The sequence below is a fragment of the Rhinolophus ferrumequinum genome, chromosome 5 (assembly GCF_004115265.2).
Source record: "Rhinolophus ferrumequinum isolate MPI-CBG mRhiFer1 chromosome 5, mRhiFer1_v1.p, whole genome shotgun sequence".
In the NCBI taxonomy this organism is placed as follows: domain Eukaryota; kingdom Metazoa; phylum Chordata; class Mammalia; order Chiroptera; family Rhinolophidae; genus Rhinolophus; species Rhinolophus ferrumequinum.
In genome coordinates this window covers 87,171,995-87,192,964 of record NC_046288.1, presented here as the reverse complement: position 1 = coordinate 87,192,964, position 20,970 = coordinate 87,171,995, and the positions used below count along the sequence as shown (strand labels likewise).

The 20,970-nt window shown below is 63.0% G+C and overlaps 1 protein-coding gene and 1 long non-coding RNA gene across 12 annotated transcripts; one reads left to right on the top strand and one right to left on the bottom strand.

The window, feature by feature from the left end:
• Window positions 1-440: 440 nt before the first annotated feature.
• LOC117022244 (uncharacterized) lies at window positions 441-7,303 on the bottom strand. 2 transcript variants are annotated; one of them, XR_004423013.1, is made up of 4 exons: window positions 7,170-7,303; window positions 2,119-2,296; window positions 1,480-1,614; window positions 441-758 (listed from the first exon to the last, which is right to left on the bottom strand). It is a non-coding gene; the product is annotated as an uncharacterized LOC117022244 (long non-coding RNA). The 2 variants fall into 2 exon arrangements; XR_004423012.1 differs by having other exon boundaries at window positions 1,493-1,614.
• Window positions 4,445-20,484, top strand: FGFR3 (fibroblast growth factor receptor 3). Of its 10 annotated transcripts, none has more exons than XM_033106162.1 (18): window positions 4,445-4,606; window positions 4,878-5,088; window positions 10,773-11,042; window positions 11,271-11,324; window positions 13,071-13,240; window positions 13,319-13,442; window positions 13,520-13,710; window positions 15,440-15,584; window positions 16,058-16,248; window positions 16,571-16,716; window positions 17,106-17,227; window positions 17,312-17,422; window positions 17,500-17,690; window positions 17,816-17,938; window positions 18,015-18,085; window positions 18,274-18,411; window positions 18,636-18,741; window positions 18,821-20,484. In XM_033106162.1, the coding sequence occupies exons 2-18, from the start codon at window positions 4,980-4,982 to the stop codon at window positions 18,965-18,967; spliced, it is 2,409 nt and encodes an 802-aa protein (XP_032962053.1). In that variant the 5' UTR covers window positions 4,445-4,606; window positions 4,878-4,979; the 3' UTR covers window positions 18,968-20,484. The 10 variants fall into 10 exon arrangements, with proteins under 10 accessions (XP_032962053.1, XP_032962051.1, XP_032962049.1 ...); XM_033106160.1 differs by having other exon boundaries at window positions 16,568-16,716; XM_033106158.1 differs by lacking the exon at window positions 15,440-15,584 and adding an exon at window positions 14,664-14,814.
• The last annotated feature ends 486 nt before the right edge of the window (window positions 20,485-20,970 follow it).

Here is a 20,970-nt window from a genome sequence, read left to right as displayed (position 1 = left end):
AGCCTGCTGTGCCAGGCTCTGGCGGGAGCTGGGGGCCCCTCACCCCGAGCCTGGGTTGGAGCCCAGGGGAAGCCTGAGTCTTCATCTCCCTTCCCCCACGCCTGCTACCACTCTCCTGTGTCTACAGACAGCCCTGGTCTCCTTTTTTTGCTCATCTGGGAGCAACCACATTTTCCAAACCTAAAGTCAGGATTTGAGGTCTAGCGGTCTGAGTGAACCAAAGGGCAAAAAGGCTAGATTGTTTGGACTGGGGCTGTCACAGCACATCTAAGAAGACAGCCTCTAACTGCACATGATTCATGGTGTTGCCCTTTTTGCTCAGCCTACCAGGAAGCTCAGAGCTAAAATTAAGGATCGTGACAGTAGCTAGTGGTGGCCAATGGATTTTGGAATATTTTCTCTTGTCCTTTTTCTTTAAAATTCCATTTCTGTTATAATGAGCAAATCAATTGTGCTTTTTTATTTTAACCCTCTTCAAATTTTCCAAGAATACATTTGAAAAGGCAGAAATTACCCACAATCCACAACAGCCACAGCCTCTCTCAAATTTGCTGTTTTTTCTTTGGGGGCTGGGGATCAGCCCAGCCCAGCTCAGCCCGTCATCGAGAGGCCCCCCTGCTCCATCCTGTGGTGGCTTGCCCTGTTCCCGGGACCCCGGCCCTGTGCCCTGCAGTGTTCCTGGAAGGTATGGATGTGCGCTGCAGATGGTGAGCTGCCAGGGGGAGATCGAGCAGACCCCCGGGGGTCCCAAGAGCTTCCTGGAAGAGATGGACAGGGAAAAAGGGACTTGAAGTTCCCTTGGGGCATCAGCGTCCCCTTCCCTTCTCTTGGCCTTGGGGCAGGACAGAGAGAATCTCCCACCAGCAGCGCTCTCTGTGGGCCAGGCACTCATCCAGAGGGGAGCTGATCAGGGGGCTCGCCTACCTTGGCACTAGCGCTGACGGGCACCTATCGGGCATTGTGGCAGCCACTGCCTGCCAGGAGCTCTGTGGATAGCAGGTGGGATGTGGATTAAGTCCACAGCAGGAAGGACACCGAGGCTGAGGGCACCTCACTGCCATGTCCCCAGCCTCAGCCCAGGCCTGGCAGGGAGAGGCAAGGTGGGGTAAACACAGGGCCAGCTGCACCCAGGGCACACTGCATGCCGGCTCCCCCCCCCCCGGCAGCCCTCTTGGAGCTCGAGCACAGGCCCCAGCAAGCCGGGCCATCTGGCTCTGACTCACCGACCAGGCTGCGTGGTGCTGGGCTGCCCTCAGCCCCCTGACTCTCTCACCTTGCCCTTGGCCTTCCACACTTACCTTCACTCAGGAGTCCTGGGGGTGTGGGCCTCAGGGAGACGGGGTGGGTGTATGGGGGAGTGGGCAGGGAGGTGTGAACACTGAGGGGTCTAGCAGTGTGGGAGTCCCCTGCAGCTGGCTGGCTGCCCCTCAGACTCCTGCGCCACCACACGCCCTCAGCGGGCTCTCTTCACTCTCGTACCTTGCTCACCTACCTCAGTTGGGCAGGTGCCAGACGATACTGCAGAGGGTCCTGGGGAAAATGCTCCGTCAGGGGGCTGTGGTGAAACAGTGGCTACTCGCGGCTCATTTAAGGAGAGTTGCCGAAATCTCGGACCTGTGGCAAAGAAGGCACCATGAACAAGGGGCCTGCGCCCACGTCATGGGAAGGCCTGTGAAGCATACCACACTCCAGGCAGCAGCGGACCTGGGAATAGGAACTTTATGTTGTCAATGATAATAAGAACAAGGGTGGACAAGTGGGTAGTGACGCCCTTGGCAGGCTGACAGGGGCCGCGCCTGGACCCTTTAGAAGTAATTTGGCCAACTCAGCCCAGAGCCACAAAAATACTCCTGACCTTTGACCTAAATGCCACCACTGAGCCAATGGAGAGGCCAAATGCAGGGACCACTTCGTTTGTGGGCGGGAACACCAAAGGGACCAGCCAGCACGAGGTGTGTGGTGGGCAGAATGGGGGCCTCCAAAGGAGCGGTCCTCAGCCTCAGCCTGCCCCCGGAACCTCACAATGCGACCTTATTTGGGAAAAGGGTTTTTGCAGGGGTCGTTAAGGGAAGCTCTTGTGATGAGGGGATCATCTTGGAGCATCTGGGTGGGACCCACCTCTGATGACAGGTGTCCTTATAAGTGCTGGGTGGTCATGTGACGATGGAGGCAGAGGCTGGAGCAATGCAGCCAGAAGCCCAGGGATGCCTGGAGCCCCCGACGCTGGAAGAGGCAGGCAGGAACCTCCATAGGGAGCCCAGTGCTGGACACCTGGATCTGACTTCTGCTTCCGCGACTGTGAGAGGAAATTTCAGCCAATCGGTTAGTGGTAATCTGTCATAGCCATCTGGGAAATGAAGACAGGGTGTGAAGAACTGAGGGTCAACCCAGGCCTATTAGTGGAGGAAGAGGGGGCTCACCACCCCTACAGGCCCGAGGGACGGGGAGAGGGGCAAAAGTGGAGGTGCCCATCCCCTGCCTCCCTCTGCTGCTACTGGCCATGCCCATTGGCGAACGCCACATAGAAGCTGGAGAGCAAGAGGGCCTGAGATACTGCATGGGGCTTGTGGTGGGGCTGGGATGGCTGGGAGAAGGAACAGGGCGGGGGGAGGCACGTAGAGAACAGCTCACACAGGCCCACACCCCACCACGAGCACTTCTGCTAAGGTCACAGTTCTGGGGGCAGAAAGCAGAAAGCTACAGAGGGATGGCTGCTCACCTCTCAGAGACCAGGAGGCCAGGGAGGGGCTGTGGGCGCCGTCCTGGGGAGGGACGTGCCAGAGACAATGCAGAGCCCTTCCTGAACCTCAGAAGAGCCTTGGAAGGCCAGGCCTCAGGTGCCGACAGCTGGCCCCTCCTGCCTACCCCACCCAGGCTGATCCTGCTTCACCTGCCAGCTCTTTCCACAAAAAAATGGGTGTGTGGGGGGGTCAAGCCCAATCCAGCCCCCCCCACTCCGAGAAAGGGGGCCAAGGGGACCAGCAGTCCACATCCATCCTGGCATACTAAGTTACTGATTAAGTAACCAGGTAATAGATTAGAGCAGAATGTGTCACTGTGGCCCCGGGGATGGCATATCCTGGAGGAGGACCTAAATGTGGGTGTCCTGGGGCTATGCACTGGAGGGGTCTGGACAGCCCACTTACAGCTCAGTGGGCCCCGCTCCGTCTGGGGTACATGGTCATAACCAGAGCAGGCAGTGATGGCAGCCTGTGGCAGAGAGGGGCTGATCTGCCAGGTGGGCACAGAGGGATGGGTGTGAGGGCTTCCTGGCGGTGGGGCCCATCTCAGGCCCTGAAGTCTGACCTCCGTGGCTTCTGGCAGCAGAGGTAGCACCTGAGATGTGGGTGGCCCCAGCAGCCAGTCAGAGGGGCGTTTATTGCTCATTTGCCTGGTGTGCAAACCGAGTCCTAGAAGCCACAGCCAGGGGGGGCCGAGGCACTTGGCTGGTGCCTCTGAGCCATGCCCAGGTGACACCCTCTCGCCTCTTTTGCTCCTGGAGGGCCTCAACACTTCTGGGCTTGCCTGAAAGTGGAAGAGACCCCTTGTGAAGTTGCGCTCAGAAGCTATAGTCACATGGGGTCCTCCCCAGCTCAGCTCTGCACCACCCTGCAGTGCCCCGGGGCCTGGCACATCTCAGGCCAGCTCAGACTTTGCAAGCAGCTCCCCTCGTGATCCTTCCTCAGAGCTCTAGAGTTGGCCCCCCACCTGGGGCCCCTAGCCCTTGCTCTCCATTCTGATGCCCGTCAAACACCCAGTCTCCAAACTTGTCACCTAGGGATGCAGGATAATGACTCCCTCTGGCAGGGAACTCAGGCAGCTTAGCTACATGTGCCACAGGTGCTTAATAAATGCAGCAGTGAGCCCACAGCTTCTGGGGTGCCGTCCTCTTGCACTCTGGCCCCAAGCAGACAGGCAGAGCGGCCCTTCACCCTCAGGCTTTTGCTCACAGCACCAGCCCCCACACCGTCCGGCGCTCCTGCACCCGAAGACCGGCTGCTCACATGTCTGGGTTCAGCGTGGGCAGCACCTTCTAGGTGAAGCCTCTCAGACATGCTTCACCCACCGAGACCACACTGAGCCCCCAATCCGCGGCCGGGTGGTAACCGGACTGCGCGCTGAGCAGAGGCCTGCTCTTGGCCTCCCTGGGCGCCTAGCGGTGCGAACCGAGACCTCACCCTTCAAGCCCCGGCTCCCACGCCCTCGGAGACCGCCCGGCGCCCCCGCCCGGCCCCGCCCGGCCCCGCCCCCTCTAATCCCCTCCGCGGGCGGGGACGAGGCGAGACGCGGCCCCGCCTCCGGACCGCCCCAGGGGAGGGGCGTGTCTCCGCTCCCGAACGCGCCGGGGCGGGCGGGGCCGGGGCGGGGCCGGAGGCGGGGCGCGCGCGGGCCGGCCCCCACTGGCTGCAGCGCGCCCGGCCGCCTAGGCTCAGTGCGCGGTGGCGGCGGCGGCGCGGGCATCTGGCGCCGCGCGGTCCTTCTCGGCCCGGCGCACGGACGCACCGGCGAACCGACGGCAGAAGGGACGGGGCGCAGGCGCTGGGCCGGCAAGCAGCGAGCCGAAGCAAGGGCCGCGCGCAGCGAGTTGGGCGCCGGCGGCCGCCAGGTCGGTGCGCGGGGGCCGGGCAGGCGCGGTGGGGTCGAGGTGGGCGCGCGGCGGGGCCAGAGCGCCCGGCGGGCCGGGACCCCGAGCAATCTCCATGGCGAGGCCCGGCCGGGGCGCGGGCTTCCCGCTCTGGAAAGTTTGCGGCCGCCGCCGCCCTGGGAGGGCTCAGCAGCAGCCAGGGAGGGAAGGGGGGAGGAGGGAGGGACCGCGGCGGGAGGAGGCGGCCGGCGCCAGGCGGCCAGGGTAACGAGCTGCCTGCCTCCTCCCGCAGACTCCCGAGCGGCGCCCTCCTCCCGCCGGTGCCAGAGCGGGGCCATGGGGGGCAGCATGCCCACGCGCTCCGCCTGAGAAAGCCGTCGCCCCTGCCCCCGCGATGGTCGCCCCGGCTTGCGTCCTCGTGTTCTGCGTGGCCGTGGCGGTTGTGACCCGCGCTGCCTCGGGGCCCCAGGGTGCGGAGCAGCGCGTCGTGCGGAGAGCGGCAGGTAAGGAAGGATCCGACGGGCACAGGAGAGGGGCCTGGGGCCCCGGCAGGCAGAGGGCATCGCGGCCGGGGAACGGACGCCTGGGTGGTGGGGCCGCGGATCTGAGTGGGTCCGAAGGCGCGTACTGGGCTGGCACCGGGAGGCCAGTGTCCGGGTTTCTGCCGCCCTTCCTCCCCGGCGATCGTGGCCAGAGCTGGCGCGGCAGTTTGTGGGGCGCCTGGAGCCGCAGGGCTACCACCCAAGTGCGAGGCTGAGGCAGGGAACTGGGCACGAGGTGGCGTCCTCAGCTCCCGCCCCCGCTCTTCCCTAGTGGGCGCAGTCTGCCCCCAGGCGCCATCGGGAGGGCGTGGGGGCTGCGTCTCCACGATTCCTATTGTTGTTCTGCGGGTTTTGCAGTGACGGAAAGTTTCTATTGTTGGTGCTGTTCCCCCAACCCCTCTAGGGCCCCAGTTCATGGCTAGCTTCGGCCAAAGCGAGGGGCAGGACTTTGGAGGGAGGGTATGAGAGTGCGTCAGCCCGCGGCCCGGCCCTTGCCACCCAGTAGCCTGCATGACAAGGCGACACCTTCTAGTGCCTCCGTACCCCCACCCTACTCTCATGTCCAGTGGATGAAGGTGTGTTCTCCCCAGAAGTGCGCGCCGAACGCCAGGGGGGACACCAGGAGGTGAGAGGGCGGACGTCCGAGGGACGTGGAGCCGCGGACCCCAGTTGGTGGTCAAGGTCCGGCGGGACGTCGAGGGTCTCGAGGAGGGCTCCGCCCGCTGAGCTAGGGCAGCGGAGGGGCGGAGCGCGTCTTTGCTCCAGGCCCCGCCCCGCACACGCGCCGCGGCCCTGGAGGTGTAGCGCTCGCCCCCAGCGGAGGCCGACCGGGCGATCCCGGTATCGCCGCACCTAACGCGCGCTGCCAGGCTCCGGGCGGCAGGGCGGAGACGCGTGGTCCGGCGGCCGACCGCAGGGAGCCCGCCCCTTGGGGACAGCCAACTCCTGGGCGCCGGCGAGTGGGCTGTGCGCACCCTGCCCCCTGCCCGGCGGCCGCGCGGAGGGAGGCCTTAGCCCGGTGAGCTCACGCCCCACCCGGGCGGACCCGAACAGCCGCTCCTTTGTACCTCGGCGTGGCTATAGACGCGTATTGACGGCGGGCGCCGGGGCAGCCTCGCGGGGAGGTGTGAGCGCAGCGGCTGCGGGCGCGCCGTGCCAGCGAGGCGGCGGCCGCCGGCAGGACACAGGCAGATGGCGGCCCGCCCCTCCCTGCGGCCCCCCCCTTCTCCGCGCCCCTCTCTCCGGCAGCGGCTGCAGCCTCCCGGAACAATGTCATTTTTTTATGAATGAAAGTGGGCCCAGCGCTTGAATGTGCGTGTCATTCAGCGGCGTGACAGAGGCCGTCGGGAGGTCAGCGCGCGCTTTTACGCCTGCTCGGGCGGCCCCCGCTTCCAGGGGCGCCGAATAGGCGGCCGCGGGGGGAGCCCTGCATTAGCATTCGCATTCAGATAAAGATATTACTCTCTACGCCCAGGGAATGTCAACTAGCTCCAGGGGAGGGGGCAGCGGGCGGGGCTCCATACCCTCTCCCGGACCCCCTGCTGCGCGCGGGGGTAGTGGCCTCCTCCATCCACCCCCCTTCCCGGAACTGGCGGTGACTGCGAGGCCCGGTCCTGGGACGCAGAGCCTGTGGTGCCCCCACCGGGTGCGGGCGTGGGTAGAGCGATAGGAAGAACCTCCAAGGATGCGGGAGGGGGCTGGGCGCCTTGTCCCTTGGCCACAGCCTTGGCGCCCCCGCACTCCCGTCCCCGCAGTAAAGGTGGTGAAACAGGTAGTGAGTTGATAGGTCAACAAACTTAATCCAGTTCCTTAAAGAGATGGGCCGGGCAGTAAAAATACAAAGGCCTCATGAAATTTCCAGAGGTCCGGCCTGGCTGGCACTTTCCCAGGATCATAAATTATGGAGCCAGAGCTGGCCAGGGTCAAGGACTCGGTGGGAAAGGTGTCAGCTTGGGACTGCCCTGGTCACCTCAGGCCCTACCAAGGCAGGGTCCTCCACACGAGGCCATGTTGTTGGTAAGGGTCTGGGCAGGGTCTCCTACCTGGAAGGGAGGTTGATGGGAGCAGCAGGACGCTGCCACCACCCACCCAGCCTGAAGGGGTCTCTTCAGTGCACTATTTCACCATTTCCCGGAAGGCATTGGCTGCAACCTCTCCCACTACCTCCTCCACAGAGCTGGACTTTGAGCCTCTAGGGCGTCTGGGTGGTTCATTAACCTGGGCTGAGCCCCCGGCTGGACTTGTGGCCTCTGAGCCCCTGCACTGAGCCCATGAGCGCCCCCTCCCTCCAGGGCCTCAGGTTCCACTTGGGGCCTGTCCACGAAAGAACCATCAGCCTAAGAAAGAGCCTTATAAAAGTTTATTTGAGGCAAACTGACAATTGCTGGGAAGCAGAACCGCAAGCAATTGAGAAAATGCTCCTGAGAACAGCAGTTTTGCAGCTTATTTTATACATTAGAATCAAAGGAGACGTAAGGGGGTTACATGGAATCCATTGGACGTAGGTTAAGGGAGTGGGAGAGCAAAGGAGGGAAATCTCTGGGGTTGGATAAAAAGTAAAACAGACACACACGTGTTTCCCATTGGCGGGCACAGGATAGGTAATGACATTTACAGCACGTGGAGATGGTATTCAGGGGACAAGGCCACCAGGAGGGGTTCTGTGGTCTGCCCTGGTGGGAGGTTGTGCCCTGAGGGGTCTGGAAAAGGAAATTACTCTGACGTTTCAAGGTATGTTATCTTAGATGCACAAGACAATAGGTAATTTCAGAGGTAAAGACTGACCTTTGCCAAGGAAGCTGCAGGCCTAGGACCTTGCTACCTGCCAGGACCCGCTTCTAGAAGGTTAGAGATTTTTATGTTCGGACCACCCTGTGTGGTTACTTTGGTCTCTGGGTTTGTGAGGCCCACCATGCAGGTCTCGCCTGAGCTTGTCAGCTTTCGTATGTGACCCCTTTTCCGTCCACAGGCCCGATCTGGGGCCTTGAGCACCCCATTTTACAATTGAACCTAGGAGAGGAAAGAGGGGTCCCTTGAGGTGGCACCAGAGTCTGCCCAGGCATATGCGGTCACACAGGCCTGAGTGACGTACAAGTGAAGGAGCTGTGAGTGGGCCTCTTCTGGCTGGGAGGGGGCCGGGGGCTCTGGGTGCCCTTCTGGAGCCTCGATTTCTCACCGGTCCAAGAGGACCGCTAATGCAAGGTCTGTTGGGAGGATTAGGCTGGATGACCTTGTAAGCCCTCCTGAGCCCTCCCGGACACCAGATCCCCCCCTTGTTTTCTAACTTTGTTAGGAATCGTTTCTTCTGAAAACTTTTCAGAAGAAAAGTTTCTGGGTGGGGCGCCTCCTCCCTTGGGCTATTTTAAAGCATGTACCTGGCAACAGGTCCCATATTGCCAAGACCATCAGGGAGCTTCCCGCACTCCAGAACCAGAAGCTTTGTTCCTCATCCCACCCGAAAACCCACAGCCCTTGAGGTGCCAGCTCCAGTGGACTCCTTTCAGACAGGTCTGAATTTGATGCTTGTTCTCTGGGGTCACCCCCAAGGCCTTCCTGATGGATTGTTGCCTGACCTGGGCACCCCGCATGCCTTGGGGGGCCTCACTTGTAGTGACCCCAAACTGAGAGCAACCCCTTCTGAGCAGGCTGGCTCTGGCCGAGGCCTGGTGGACATCAGGGCAGGGAGGGTTTCTTGCCCTCATTGTCACATACTCCAGCACTTTGTTTGTGGTGGTGTCCTGGTCTGCTGGTGGGGTTTTTACCCTGTGCCACAATGGGACAAACTGAGGCGTGGGACCAGGGAGTAGTAGAGTCAGGAGGACTCTATGACTGGGAGATGTGCCCACACGCCCAGCTCAGCCCCTCCAGGATGCAGGACCCTGGGGCTCAGGCTGCCCTCGGCGTGTGGCCCTCCGGTCAAGCTCAGCCCCATATGGGGGGTGAGTGCAAAGGTGGTTGCAGACATTCTGCTTGTGCCCACTTGTATGCCTGCTGTGGCATGCAGCACTTTTGTCCTCTCGTGTATGGGCTACAGTGCCTGTCTGGGTTTGGGCAGCCCCCCTTTGTTGATCAAGGAAGACTCCTTCCTGGGGCCACTTCGGGGGTGAAACCGAGGGCCCCACTGCTCCCTAGGTAGAGCCAGGCCCCGGCCGTTGTAGCATCCCCTCGGGCTGCCTCCACGTTCCCTGCCTGACACCGTCCACTCAGCTGCTGCTGGGTCTCCTCAGGGCTCCCTGTGGCTCAGGGGGGCCTGGTGGATGGGGTCGGGAGGGGTGGAGACTCTGCTGCTGGTGTCTGCCCTGGTTTGGGGGTCCCTGGCCTCTGCAGGCATCTAGCAGGGCAGGGTGGTGGGCAGGTCGGGTCGGCCTCCACTTCCACCCTGGCAGGTGGCTGCCAGACCTGGCTGGCCTGGGGGCTGCTCTGTGTCCCCACAACCCCCTGCTGGACGAGGTTGAAACAGATACTTACGCAGATGGCTTGACTTGCTGCTGCTGCCCAGTCCAGACCAGACCAGGCCGGAACCAATGGCTGTTGCCCTTGGGCTGCGGCCTGGGGCTCAGGTTGCCACATGCCTGTTCTAGGCCTTCTGGGGGGCCTCAGACAGCTTCCAACAGTGGGTGGTCCCCACAGGACGTGGTGGCCAGACTGGGGGACTGGAGGTCAGGCCGGTTGCCCCCAGGCTGTGGGGTCCCCAGGGATGCAAACCCTGAACACTCATAGACCTGGTGGGCATGGGGCTCCCGGGCTGTCTGAGGTGGGTGGGCAGAACTGGGCCTGTCCAGGGAGCCAGGGATTGGTGTGGCCAGAGTGGGCAGCTGAGCCCTCAAATCTAGGCCATGCATCAGCAGAATGACAACTAAGAGGACAGCCAACCCAGCTGGATCTGGGGAAGGAGGCCTGAGCAGCGGGCCACCCACCCCTGTCCCGGGCCCTAAGCCCGGGCTGCCCGCCTGCGTTGGGCATTGTTTGGCCCTGGCAGGGAGGACTGGGAGTGGTGGTCAGCCCCACCAGTGGTGTGCCCCGGGGTCTTAGGCCTTGTTGGCCCCTTGGAAGCTGGGCAGCCAGTGGCAGGGCAGGGGTCCCTGGGGGCCACTGGTGGATGTGTGCCCTTGGCAGGCACCATCCACCCCAACCTCTCAGCAACTGTAGGGCGAGGTGGGCCAGGCTTCTCCCCCCATCCTGTGTCTTCATCTGAAAAATGAGTGTTCCAGGCCCCTAACCCCAAATACGTAGTGAGTTTTACATTTCTAAATGGTTGAAGAAAATCAAAGGAAGAATAATACTTCATGACACTTGAGATTGAACTTTCAGTGTCCATAAAGTTTCATTGGTTTGCAGCCACACCTGTCTGTCTGTCTGTCATGTACAAAAGTGCTGAAATGGCAGCACTGTACTTGGGAGGGACAGGGTGGAGGGCAAGGCTGAAAGTGACACCCCCCAGCCCTTTGCAGGAGCACAGGCTTTGGGTGCAGATCCTTCCCTCATCCAGCGTCACCCTGGGCCCTGCCCAGACCTCCGCGCCCCAGACCCCAGACGTTGCAGCTCCATCAGTGCGTCTGCAAAGTAGGGTGCCTCCCAGGGCTGTTGAGCACCCAGTGTTCTTGGTTTGGGGGCCCCTGCCTCACGGTCACCCATCTCGCCCACAGAAGTCCTGGAACCTGAGCCTGGCCAGCAGGAGCAGCTGGTCTTTGGCAGTGGGGACACTGTGGAGTTGAGCTGCCACGCGCCTGCAGGGGGTCCCACGGGGCCCACCGTCTGGGTTAAGGACGGTGCAGGGCTGGTGGCCTCGGACCGCATCCTGGTGGGGCTCCAGCGGCTACAGGTGCTAAATGCCTCCCACGAGGACGCTGGGGCTTACAGCTGCCGGCAGCGGCTCACGCAGCGTGTTCTGTGCCACTTCAGTGTACGTGTGACAGGTGAGTGCCTGCCAGCGTCCACTGAGCTCCCTGAGCAGCCAAGGGTATCAGTGGTTACGTAGAGACGAGGGCACCCCTGGTGACTGTCTTCAGCACCAGGCTCCCTGGGCCCTCCTGGGCGAGGCAGAGAGAGACCAGACAGTCCTCCCAGTTGAGGGGCAGCAGGCCCCTGGATGTGGGTGCCGGGTGCACGGCCACTCCTCCATGTCCCTTCTTGTCTCTTGGCAGATGCCCCATCCTCGGGAGATGACGAAGATGGGGAGGACGAGGCAGAAGATACAGGTGAGACCAGGTTCTGGGCACACGGGTCTGACAGGGGCTGGGGACCTGCTTCCCACCGGACAAGCCCCGCCCTCTCCAGGTGTGGGGTCTCCTGCTCGTCAGGCAGGTGAAAGACAGGCCTGGGGTCCACCTCCTTTGGTCACAAGTGTGGGATCCCCTCACTGTGGGATGGCAAGGAGCCCATGTGGCCAGGCTGGGGGAGCGAGGCCTGTGGATGGGGATTCCGTCCCAGGTGTGAGTACCCCTGGACGGGGGCTCAGGTCTGGCTGCTGTAGGGCCAGTGGACTGGGACTTTGGGGCAGTGGGAGGTGACTGAGACAGTTCAGGTAGGAGAGGAGGGTGGCTGTGGGGTGTCAGGGACACCAGGTTTTGGGCACATTTATTATAAATGGCGCCACCAGTGTTCCCGGTGGCAGGCTGTTGGGGTGACAGCACCCAGTTATTTTGGCCTGAGACAGTGGCAGGTGGACTTTGCCCAGTTGTGGAAGGGCCGGTTAGGGGAGACGGGGTATCTATCTGGTTTTGGAGGAGCTGAGGTTGGTGCCAAGAGATGAGGGGGAAGGGGCCCTTGTGCACAGAAGCTGGGGGGCCCTCTGGTCTAGCCATCGAGGATGTGAGCAGGAACCAGCCAGGAAGCTAGAGGGGAGTGAAAACCAGGAGGGGGTGTCAGGGCAGAGTGGGTCTTGGGAGAGCCAGGTGTCCTGCTTATGTGCCCTCCGCCTGGGGGATGGGCTCCAGGATGGAGACAGGAAAGTCTCCTGCGAGAGGAGCGCCCCAGGGTGCATCTTCCCTTTGGCTGCTAGGAAGTTCATAACCCGATCCCCTGCCGGGTTGCCTCCTTCCACCCCCTCTGCCAACCACACACTCTTGGTGCCCCTGCCCACCCAGGCCCTCCCAGGCGGGTGACTGTGTGGGCTCCGGGACAGGGCATGAGGCATCGCAGGCTCTCAGTCCCAGGGAACAGCCCTTCCCACAGCCCACTGGGCCCTGGTCGCCCCTGGGTCTCTGCGCTGGACCCTGGCGGCCCGAGAGGCGCCTCTTGTCAGTGTATGTTCACACTGCTCCCCATCTGGGGTTCAGCGCCCTCCTCTGTGAGGTGGCTTCAGGGACAGTGACCCCCGGAGAGGGCTGCCTCCCTCCCGGGGATGCCTGCCCAGCCTCCCCACAGCAGGAACACAGCCCCCACCCAAGCCCGGAGAAGGAGAAAAACCAGTTGGGCTCTGAAGGTGGGGGTGGGGCAGCCTGAAACCTGGATGGGGGGGCGGAGCCTCCTGGCTGTCCTGTCACCACCATGTCAGCCTGCCCCCACCCACTGGCCATCAGGCTCTGGAGTGATGCAGAGAGGATCTCAGGGTCTCGCAGATTCTAGAGGGCGCCTGGCCGGCCCCAAGGCCTGGCCCTACTCGTCCATCCAGCTGGGCTTTGTGACCTGGGCTGACCCGGCCCCTCTGCCAGCTGGGTCTCCCCCTGGATGGGTAGGGTGCTCTCCTGGGAGACACTTTTTGTCCTGAAGGCTCGGGGCCAGTGTGTGCCACCCTAGACCCTTGGCTGGAGTGGGCACTTGCGGGAAGTGGGCAGGAAGGAGAGGGGACCTGTGGCCTGGCTTTGAGTCGGTGGAAGGTGTTGTCGAGGCTGCTGGGACCCTTGCCCAGTCCAGGCAGGGGCCCTCGAAAGGCCAACACTGCCTACAGAGGGCAAACAGGCTGGAGGCGTGGGCAGTGGCCTTCACGTGCCCCTTGCCAGCAGGGGCCCCTTACTGGACACGGCCTGAGCGGATGGACAAGAAGCTGCTGGCTGTGCCAGCTGCCAACACCGTTCGCTTCCGCTGCCCGGCTGCCGGCAACCCCACCCCATCCATCTCCTGGCTGAAGAATGGCAAGGAATTCCGGGGCGAGCACCGCATTGGGGGCATCAAGGTGGGCTTGCCGGGGGGTGCCGGGCCACTGGGCTCTGGCGGGGCCTTGTGCTGCCCGCTCACCCAGTGTCCCCTGCAGCTGCGGCACCAGCAGTGGAGCCTGGTCATGGAGAGCGTGGTGCCCTCAGACCGCGGCAACTACACATGTGTTGTGGAGAACAAGTTTGGCAGCATCCGGCAGACGTACACCCTGGATGTGCTGGGTGAGGCCCGGGGTGTGCAAGTGGGTGGGCAGGAGGGTGAGTAGTGGGGTGGCCCCTAAGCCCCCATCTGTCCCCAGAGCGCTCTCCGCACCGGCCCATCCTGCAGGCGGGGCTGCCGGCCAACCAGACGGCGGTGCTGGGCAGTGATGTGGAATTCCACTGCAAGGTGTACAGCGACGCGCAGCCCCACATCCAGTGGCTCAAGCACGTGGAGGTGAACGGCAGCAAAGTGGGGCCTGATGGCACACCCTATGTCACCGTGCTCAAGGTGGGCGTCGCCCCCAGGTGGCCCAGGGGCTCCTGCGCAGGAGTGGGGACAGGGAGGGCGTCCCCAGCAGGGAGGCCCTTTGGGTTAAAGGGACGGTGGTCAGGGCCAGGGTTTGGATCTGGGGGATTCCAGTGGGGGATTCCGCTCACCAGGCCCTGCGGTGAGTCCTCAGTTTACCTGTCTGTTCTCAGGGTTGGCCTCTGCCCTGGGGGAGGGCTTGCAGATGGCCCCCTGGGGTGAGCCCAAACTCAGGGGCCTCTGCTGGGCAGGTGGCTGCTGAGCCCACCCAACACCCTCTAGGTCTGGGGGGGCCGGGCTGCACTCCTTGAGCTGGCCAGCTCGGGCGTCGTGGGCGTGTGTGGAGGGGCTTGCCACCCCGCCTGCCTCCCTCGGCCTCAGGACAGGACAGCCTCAGCTTTGTTCCCACGGCCCCAGGGTGGGGGCCACCCAAGTTGGGACGGTTGCAACACTCGCAGCCCAAAGAGAAACATCTGTTTAGAGACAAGGCGGGCTGACGGGGGTGGGGAGCAGGAGGCCAGACCTGATGTTGTGTGGTGTCTCTGCACCCTGGGCCGCATGGGTGCTCTCAGCCAGTGGCATCACAGCAGGCCCACCCAGGACTCCGGTGGGCGGGCCAAGCGCCAGCCCGGGTGGGCCTCTCGGGGGTGCCTGCCAGGGCTACGCTCTGGGTTGTGGAGGATGGATGCTGACAAGGCGCGTCCTGTGGGGCCACCGGCCACTGCTGTGAGGTGCCTGCACACCTCCTCCAGGCAGCCTTCCTGGCTGGCACAGCCCTATTCATTCCTCAGGGGTCTCCCACTTCCTACCTTGGAGTCTTGGGATCTAGGGCCGCCCTCGTGGCGGGGTCTGGACTGGGGCCACTTCTGTGTAGCCATTCTGTGCCCGGCGGGGCTGCCACGGGCACGCCTGAGCCGGGTCTCTTGTCCCCGCAGTCCTGGATCAGTGAGAGTGTGGAGGCCGACGCGCGCCTCCGCCTGGCCAATGTGTCCGAGCGCGACGGGGGCGAGTACCTCTGTCGAGCCTCCAATTTCATAGGCGTGTCTGAGAAGGCCTTTTGGCTGCGTGTTCACGGGCCCCAAGCAGGTAACAACTCTGTCCCACGCCTGCCTGGCACGCCGAGCTCCAGCTCCGACGCCCTGGCCATGCGCCGTCCTGCACGCCCCATCCTGCTCGTTCCCCACCCTGCAGCTCGCGCTCCGCTCCGTACATGGTCGCCTCTGCAATGCTGGCACCTCTGGCATCCCCTGTGACTGCCTGCTTCGGGCCCTGTGGCCTGTGCTGACCCTGCCTGCACCCTGTGCCACCCCCAGAAGGCACTCTGCCCAGAGGGGCCTTGCCCTGCGTGTGGCATCTGCCCGCCTCCCCCTCCCCCGTCTCTGCTATCTGCTCACTTCCTGTCTGTCTCCTGTCGCCTGCCTGCCCGCCCCCAGTGTTGGCGGTAACCCCTGCATGCTGCCTCTGTGCAGCACGCTGCTGGCCGCACGCCTGCCACTCACCTGGGACAGAGGACTCGCCGGTGGAGGGACTGGCTTCGGGCTCGGTGTGGACGCACGAGGCGGAGGAGCCGCAGCCGCCGGCCGTGGCGGTGGCGGTGTTGGTGGCGGCGTTTTCTTTGCAGCCTGGCTGGATCGTCAGCGTGTGGACTCTGGCCCTGGTGCCCGTGGGAGGTGCTGGCGCTCGCCTATGGTGCTCTGTTCTCTCTTTGTAGACGGCGGGCGCTAACACCACCGACAAGGAGCTAGAGGTTCTGTCTCTGCACAATGTCACCTTTGAGGACGCGGGGGAGTACACGTGTCTGGCGGGCAATTCTATCGGGTTTTCCCATCACTCTGCGTGGCTGGTGGTGCTGCCAGGTATTGGCTCCTGCTGCTGCTGCTTGCTCTGCACCTGTCCTCTTGGGGTTGCTGGCTGGGGACACACCAAAGCCGCCAGACACGGGCCAGGACCCTGAGGCCCATGTCCGCCGTGCTCCACAGACCCTTCATGCCAGGCCCTGGGCCTGCTCTGGGAGCAAAGGCCCTGTCGTGGCCCAAAAGGGCGTCCCTCGAGCTGCCGCCTCCCAGCCGGGCCTACAGCAGCCTGTGCAGGGGGCTTTGGCGTCTCCCTGGCTGGCGGGCGTGGGTGCTGCTGGCTCTGCTGGGCTCCTCTCCTGGGTCTGCCTCGGGCATTTCTGAGTGCAGGGCCATCACCACGTGGGGCGTTGAGGTGTCAGCACCCCTCCAGGGCGCTGAACCCCCGCCCGCCCCTGCGGCCTGCGGCTCCGGCCGGACGGCCCACGGGGGCTCCGGTGCACCTGGGCCAGGCCCCCAATGCCCTGTGTTTGCAGCTGAGGAGGAGCTGGCGGAGGCCGGTGAGGCTGGCAGCGTGTACGCAGGCGTCCTCAGCTACGGGGTGGGCTTCTTCCTCTTCATCCTGGTGGTGGCTGCCGTGACACTCTGCCGCCTGCGCAGCCCACCCAAGAAGGGCCTGGGCTCGCCCACTGTGCACAAGGTCTCCCGCTTCCCGCTCAAGCGACAGGTAACAGAAAGTAGATACCAGGTTCCGAGCCGCCTGTCCGCCCACCCACGGCCTCCTAGACCCCCGCCCCCACCCATGACCCAGCCTTCTGGGCTTCTGAGCTCAGGGACCCTGCCTGGGTCACGCATGTGCTCTGGGTGGGCCGACTCCCCCTGTCAGGGTCACCACATGGAGCCCAGTTTTGGAGGTCAGATCCCATCTCCCAGGCCCAGTACTCAGCCCCACCCCCCTGCAGCCCTCTACCTCATTGTCCCCTGGCTGCACCTCCCCTGCGCCCAGCCCCCATTGTGCGGCACCAACCTGCCCCTGCTGACCCAAGCAGGTGTCCTTGGAGTCCAACTCGTCCATGAACTCCAACACGCCCCTGGTGCGAATTGCCCGGCTGTCCTCAGGGGAGGGCCCCGCGCTGGCCAACGTCTCTGAGCTTGAGCTGCCTGCTGACCCCAAGTGGGAGCTGCCTCGGGCCCGGTCAGTGTGGAGATGGGACGTGGTGTGCCGGGGACAGGGCCCTGACCTGCTGGGGGGCAGGGCCACATACAGGGTGGGGTCCTGAGGTGGAGAAGGGGGGCCACCACTCAGATCTGACTGCATTCAGTTGGGAGTCAGGTAGCAATCAAGGTGACTGACTGTTGGGGATGTGAGGCTGGGGCCTTGGACAAATGCTCCTGAGGTGGGTGAGGAGACACCCCAAAGTGCTCCATCTGGAGCGCATAGCAGAGGGCCAGAGGCCAGGGAGTAACGTCCTTCATCCTCATGAGCAGGCTTGAGGGGGCAAGTGTGGAGAGCTTCCTGGAGGTGGTGGCACTGAGCCTCCAAGGCTGCCTGGGACTGGACTCATTGTCTGCTTCTGCCGCCAGGCTGACCCTGGGAAAACCTCTCGGGGAGGGCTGCTTCGGCCAGGTGGTCATGGCGGAGGCCATCGGCATTGACAAGGAGCGGGCCACCAAGCCTGTCACTGTGGCCGTGAAGATGTTGAAAGGTGAGGGAGGAGAGTGGCGCTGGGAGCTGGGCGGGCCTGGCTGCAGCTGTGCTGAGTGACGCGCCCGCCCTGTCCTCCACACAGACGACGCCACAGACAAGGATCTCTCGGACCTGGTGTCAGAGATGGAGATGATGAAAATGATCGGGAAGCACAAAAACATCATCAACCTGCTGGGCGCCTGCACACAGGCTGGTAGGCGCCTTGGCCCGCCAGGGGTGGGGGGCGGTGAGGGTGCGGCAGCGGCCCCTCTGAGGCACCTCTGCCCGCAGGGCCCCTGTACGTGCTGGTGGAGTACGCGGCCAAGGGCAACCTGCGGGAGTACCTGCGGGCCAGGCGGCCCCCGGGCATGGACTACTCCTTTGACACCTGCAAGCTCCCTGAGGAGCAGCTCACCTTCAAGGACCTGGTGTCCTGCGCCTACCAGGTGGCGCGGGGCATGGAGTACCTGGCCTCGCAGAAGGTGAGCGGGGTGGGAGGAGAGGGCCACACCGGCACAGGCCAAAGGGGTGTCGGCCTGCAGGGGGCCCGGCGGGGAGCAGAGGGAGCGGCTGTTGGGGTCAGCTCAGCCCTGGGCCCGTCCCCCAGTGCATCCACAGGGACCTGGCAGCCCGCAATGTGCTGGTGACCGAGGACAACGTGATGAAGATCGCAGACTTCGGCCTGGCACGGGACGTGCACAACCTGGACTACTACAAGAAGACCACGAATGTGAGCTGGGCCCGGGCGGCGGGGCTGCCGGCCTGGAGGGCACCCGGCCGCCAACACCCCCCCTCCCTCTTCCCAGGGCCGGCTGCCTGTGAAGTGGATGGCGCCCGAGGCCTTGTTTGACCGTGTCTACACCCACCAGAGCGATGTGTACGTGGCCCTACAGGTCTTGCATGGGGGTGGCGTGGGGAGCTGCCAGGGGCTGGGCCATTCGAGGACTGGGCCCGGGGTGCTCCAGAAGTGGAGCCAAGCCAGCTGAAGCCTGGGTCCCAGCATGGGGGAGGAGCGGGGGAGGGTCTGAGGCCGCCGGGCTGCTCATGGCGCTGTGGTCCCTACAGCTGGTCCTTTGGGGTCCTGCTCTGGGAGATCTTCACACTGGGGGGCTCACCGTACCCTGGCATCCCTGTGGAGGAGCTTTTCAAGCTGCTGAAGGAAGGCCACCGCATGGACAAGCCGGCCAACTGCACCCACGACCTGTGAGTGTACAGCCCCACGGCCCCTCTCCCAGAGCCCATCCATGGCGCTGATTCCCGCCGGGCCCCTCCGCTCCCAAGGGCTTAGCTCATTATCCCACTTCAGTCTCTGACCCTGGGCAGGGTAAGGGCCCAGCGGCCCACGAGGCCGGTCCTGAGAGCGGGGGACACTGGCACGGGCTGGGCGTGGCGGGCAGCGGACAGGCGCCTTACCCCGCCGTCCGCAGGTACATGATCATGCGGGAGTGCTGGCATGCTGTGCCTTCTCAGAGGCCCACCTTCAAGCAGCTGGTGGAGGACCTGGACCGCATCCTCACTGTGACGTCCACCGACGTGAGTGGGGCCCCTGCACGCCCCTGTGGGCTGGGACTGGGGCTGGGGGCGCTCAGTGCTGACCACTGCCCACCCGCAGGAGTACCTGGACCTGTCAGTGCCCTTCGAGCAGTACTCTCCGGGCGGCCAGGATACCCCCAGCTCCAGTTCCTCGGGGGACGATTCTGTGTTTGCCCACGAGCTCCTGCCCCCGGCCCCACCCAACAGTGGGGGCCCGCAGACGTGAGGGCTGCCAGCCTGCGGGCCGAGCCCTCCTAATGTGAGAGCGGACCCCAGCCCACCCCGTCGACCACTGGGGCCCAGCGGCCCAGGCCTGAGACCTGGCAAGGATGGACGGACGGACAACTTCTGTGTGTGTATGTGCGTGTGCGTGTGTGTGTGTGCACGTGCGTGTGAGTCTCGAGGCCCCCGTGCAGGGGTCCCCGGGGTGCCCGCCCTGCTGTACAATGACCTCCTGGCCACCTGTGCCAGCAGCACCAGGGGGACCGAATAGAGAATGTAAGGGGTCTCCTCCCGTGGGCCCCTCCCAGGCTCCCTTACCCCTCACTGCCACCCCACAGGGAGCTTCGGGGGCAGGCTGGGCTCTGACGTGCCTCTCTCCCCAGCAGCACCTCGCACCTGGGCTGAGCGTTAGCATGCATCCCCCAACCCCAGGCCAGGCCACCCCACTTCCCACCCTGTCCCTCAGAGACTTTCATTACGGGTACCTGAAGGCGGGAGCCTTTGACTTCTATCTGAAAGGTTTATTCCAGAGATGAGTGTACATTTATATAAATAGAAGCTGTGTATGATATACACATACATATATATAAATATCTATATGGAAGAAGAGAGGCTGGGCCAACTGAGGCACAGGACCCCAAGGGTGGTGGGGGGCAGTCCTCTGTGGGACTCACTGTTGAGACAACCGCAAAAACTAGCAGAGGATGGAGGGGCTTTCCCGGCACCACAGTTTTGTTTTAAAAATTGTACCAGGACCTGTATATTTGTAAAGCTATTTATGGACCCCCAGACCCTGTCTGCGCCCCCCAGAGCTGTAGTGTTTAGCCTGCTGCATGGCAGCGATTTAAGTCTTAACTTATTAACAGCTGAGAAGGTTTGTGCTTCGTTTAAAGGGTTCCCTGAGGGTGTGCACCCCATCTCTGGGCTCACCCAGCCCGCACCCCAAGGCCTGAGCAGTGCCCTCACACCCAAAGGGTCATTAATAGTGTGAGGTGACTACAGTGGGGATATTGTCTTTCCTCGGGCCTTTTGCAGGGGAACTAGGTTTCTCTAGGATTTTTCTTTAGATTTATTTTTTTGGACTTCAAAGCAAGCTGGCATTTTCATACAAGTTCTTCTAATTGCCATGTGTTCCAGGTGGGGAGGCATTTCCAGTGGGGGCCAGCCCTGCACGCAGGTTTAGATGTTACAAGTTTATATATATATCTATATATATAATTTATTGAGTTTTTACAAGATGTATTTGCTGTAGATTTAACACTTCTTACGCAATGCTTCTAGACTTTCATAGCCTGGCTGCTACCTTTCAAAGCTTGGGAGGGAAAGCTATACGTTCAGTTTTGTTGCTTTTCGTACTGTTACCGCCCCGAGTTCAGGGGGCTGTTCCCTGCTTGTCAGCGAGCTGGTCTGGTGGTGGCTCGGGGTGGTCTGTTCTCAGGGCCCCAGCCTTGTGGGGACCAAAAGTGTCAGCCCAAACTGGCAGATGTGCTTTCCCAGAAATAAACAATGATTCAGTTCAGATCCCTGCTCCTGCTTTGTCTCCTGCCCTTCGGGGGTCCTGAGCAGCTAGCTATGTGTCCTCACTGCCCACCTGGGACAGGTTCTCTCCTCAGCCCTCCCTGAGGAAGGAGGGGTCACCAGCTGTTGCTAGAACAGCAAATGCTGGATGTCCCCCCAGGTTGGGACTAGCTGCCTAGGTCACGGTCTCTCCAAGGGTTTCCAGCCCAGGTCTCTGCTCGGTAGAGCCCGTCCTGGGCAAAGCCAGGGGAAGGTGGTCCGGTGTGTTCAGCTGTATGGGGGCCCAACACTGGCCTCTGGGTCACCGATGGGCTTCATCGCCTGGCTCTGGGGTCCCCAAGGGCAGGGAATGCCGACAACCTGGTGTCCGTGGGAAGGGGTAATGAGATCAGCATGGTTGTGAGCAGAGTGAGGAGGAAAGGCTGGGCCTGCTGAGCCCCTGGCTGCCCCCAGCTCATGGAGTCCAGGAGGGCTTGGGGGGCGTGTCCA

Bases quoted from the DNA above. Each gene is read 5' to 3' on its own strand.
- FGFR3 (XM_033106152.1), top strand. From the start codon at position 4,980: ATGGTCGCCCCGGCTTGCGTCCTCGTGTTCTGCGTGGCCGTGGCGGTT. The intron at 5,089-10,772 runs GTAAGGAAGGAT...TCTCGCCCACAG, and splicing joins CGTCGTGCGGAGAGCGGCAG to AAGTCCTGGAACCTGAGCCT. The intron at 13,443-13,519 runs GTGAGGCCCGGG...ATCTGTCCCCAG, and splicing joins GTACACCCTGGATGTGCTGG to AGCGCTCTCCGCACCGGCCC.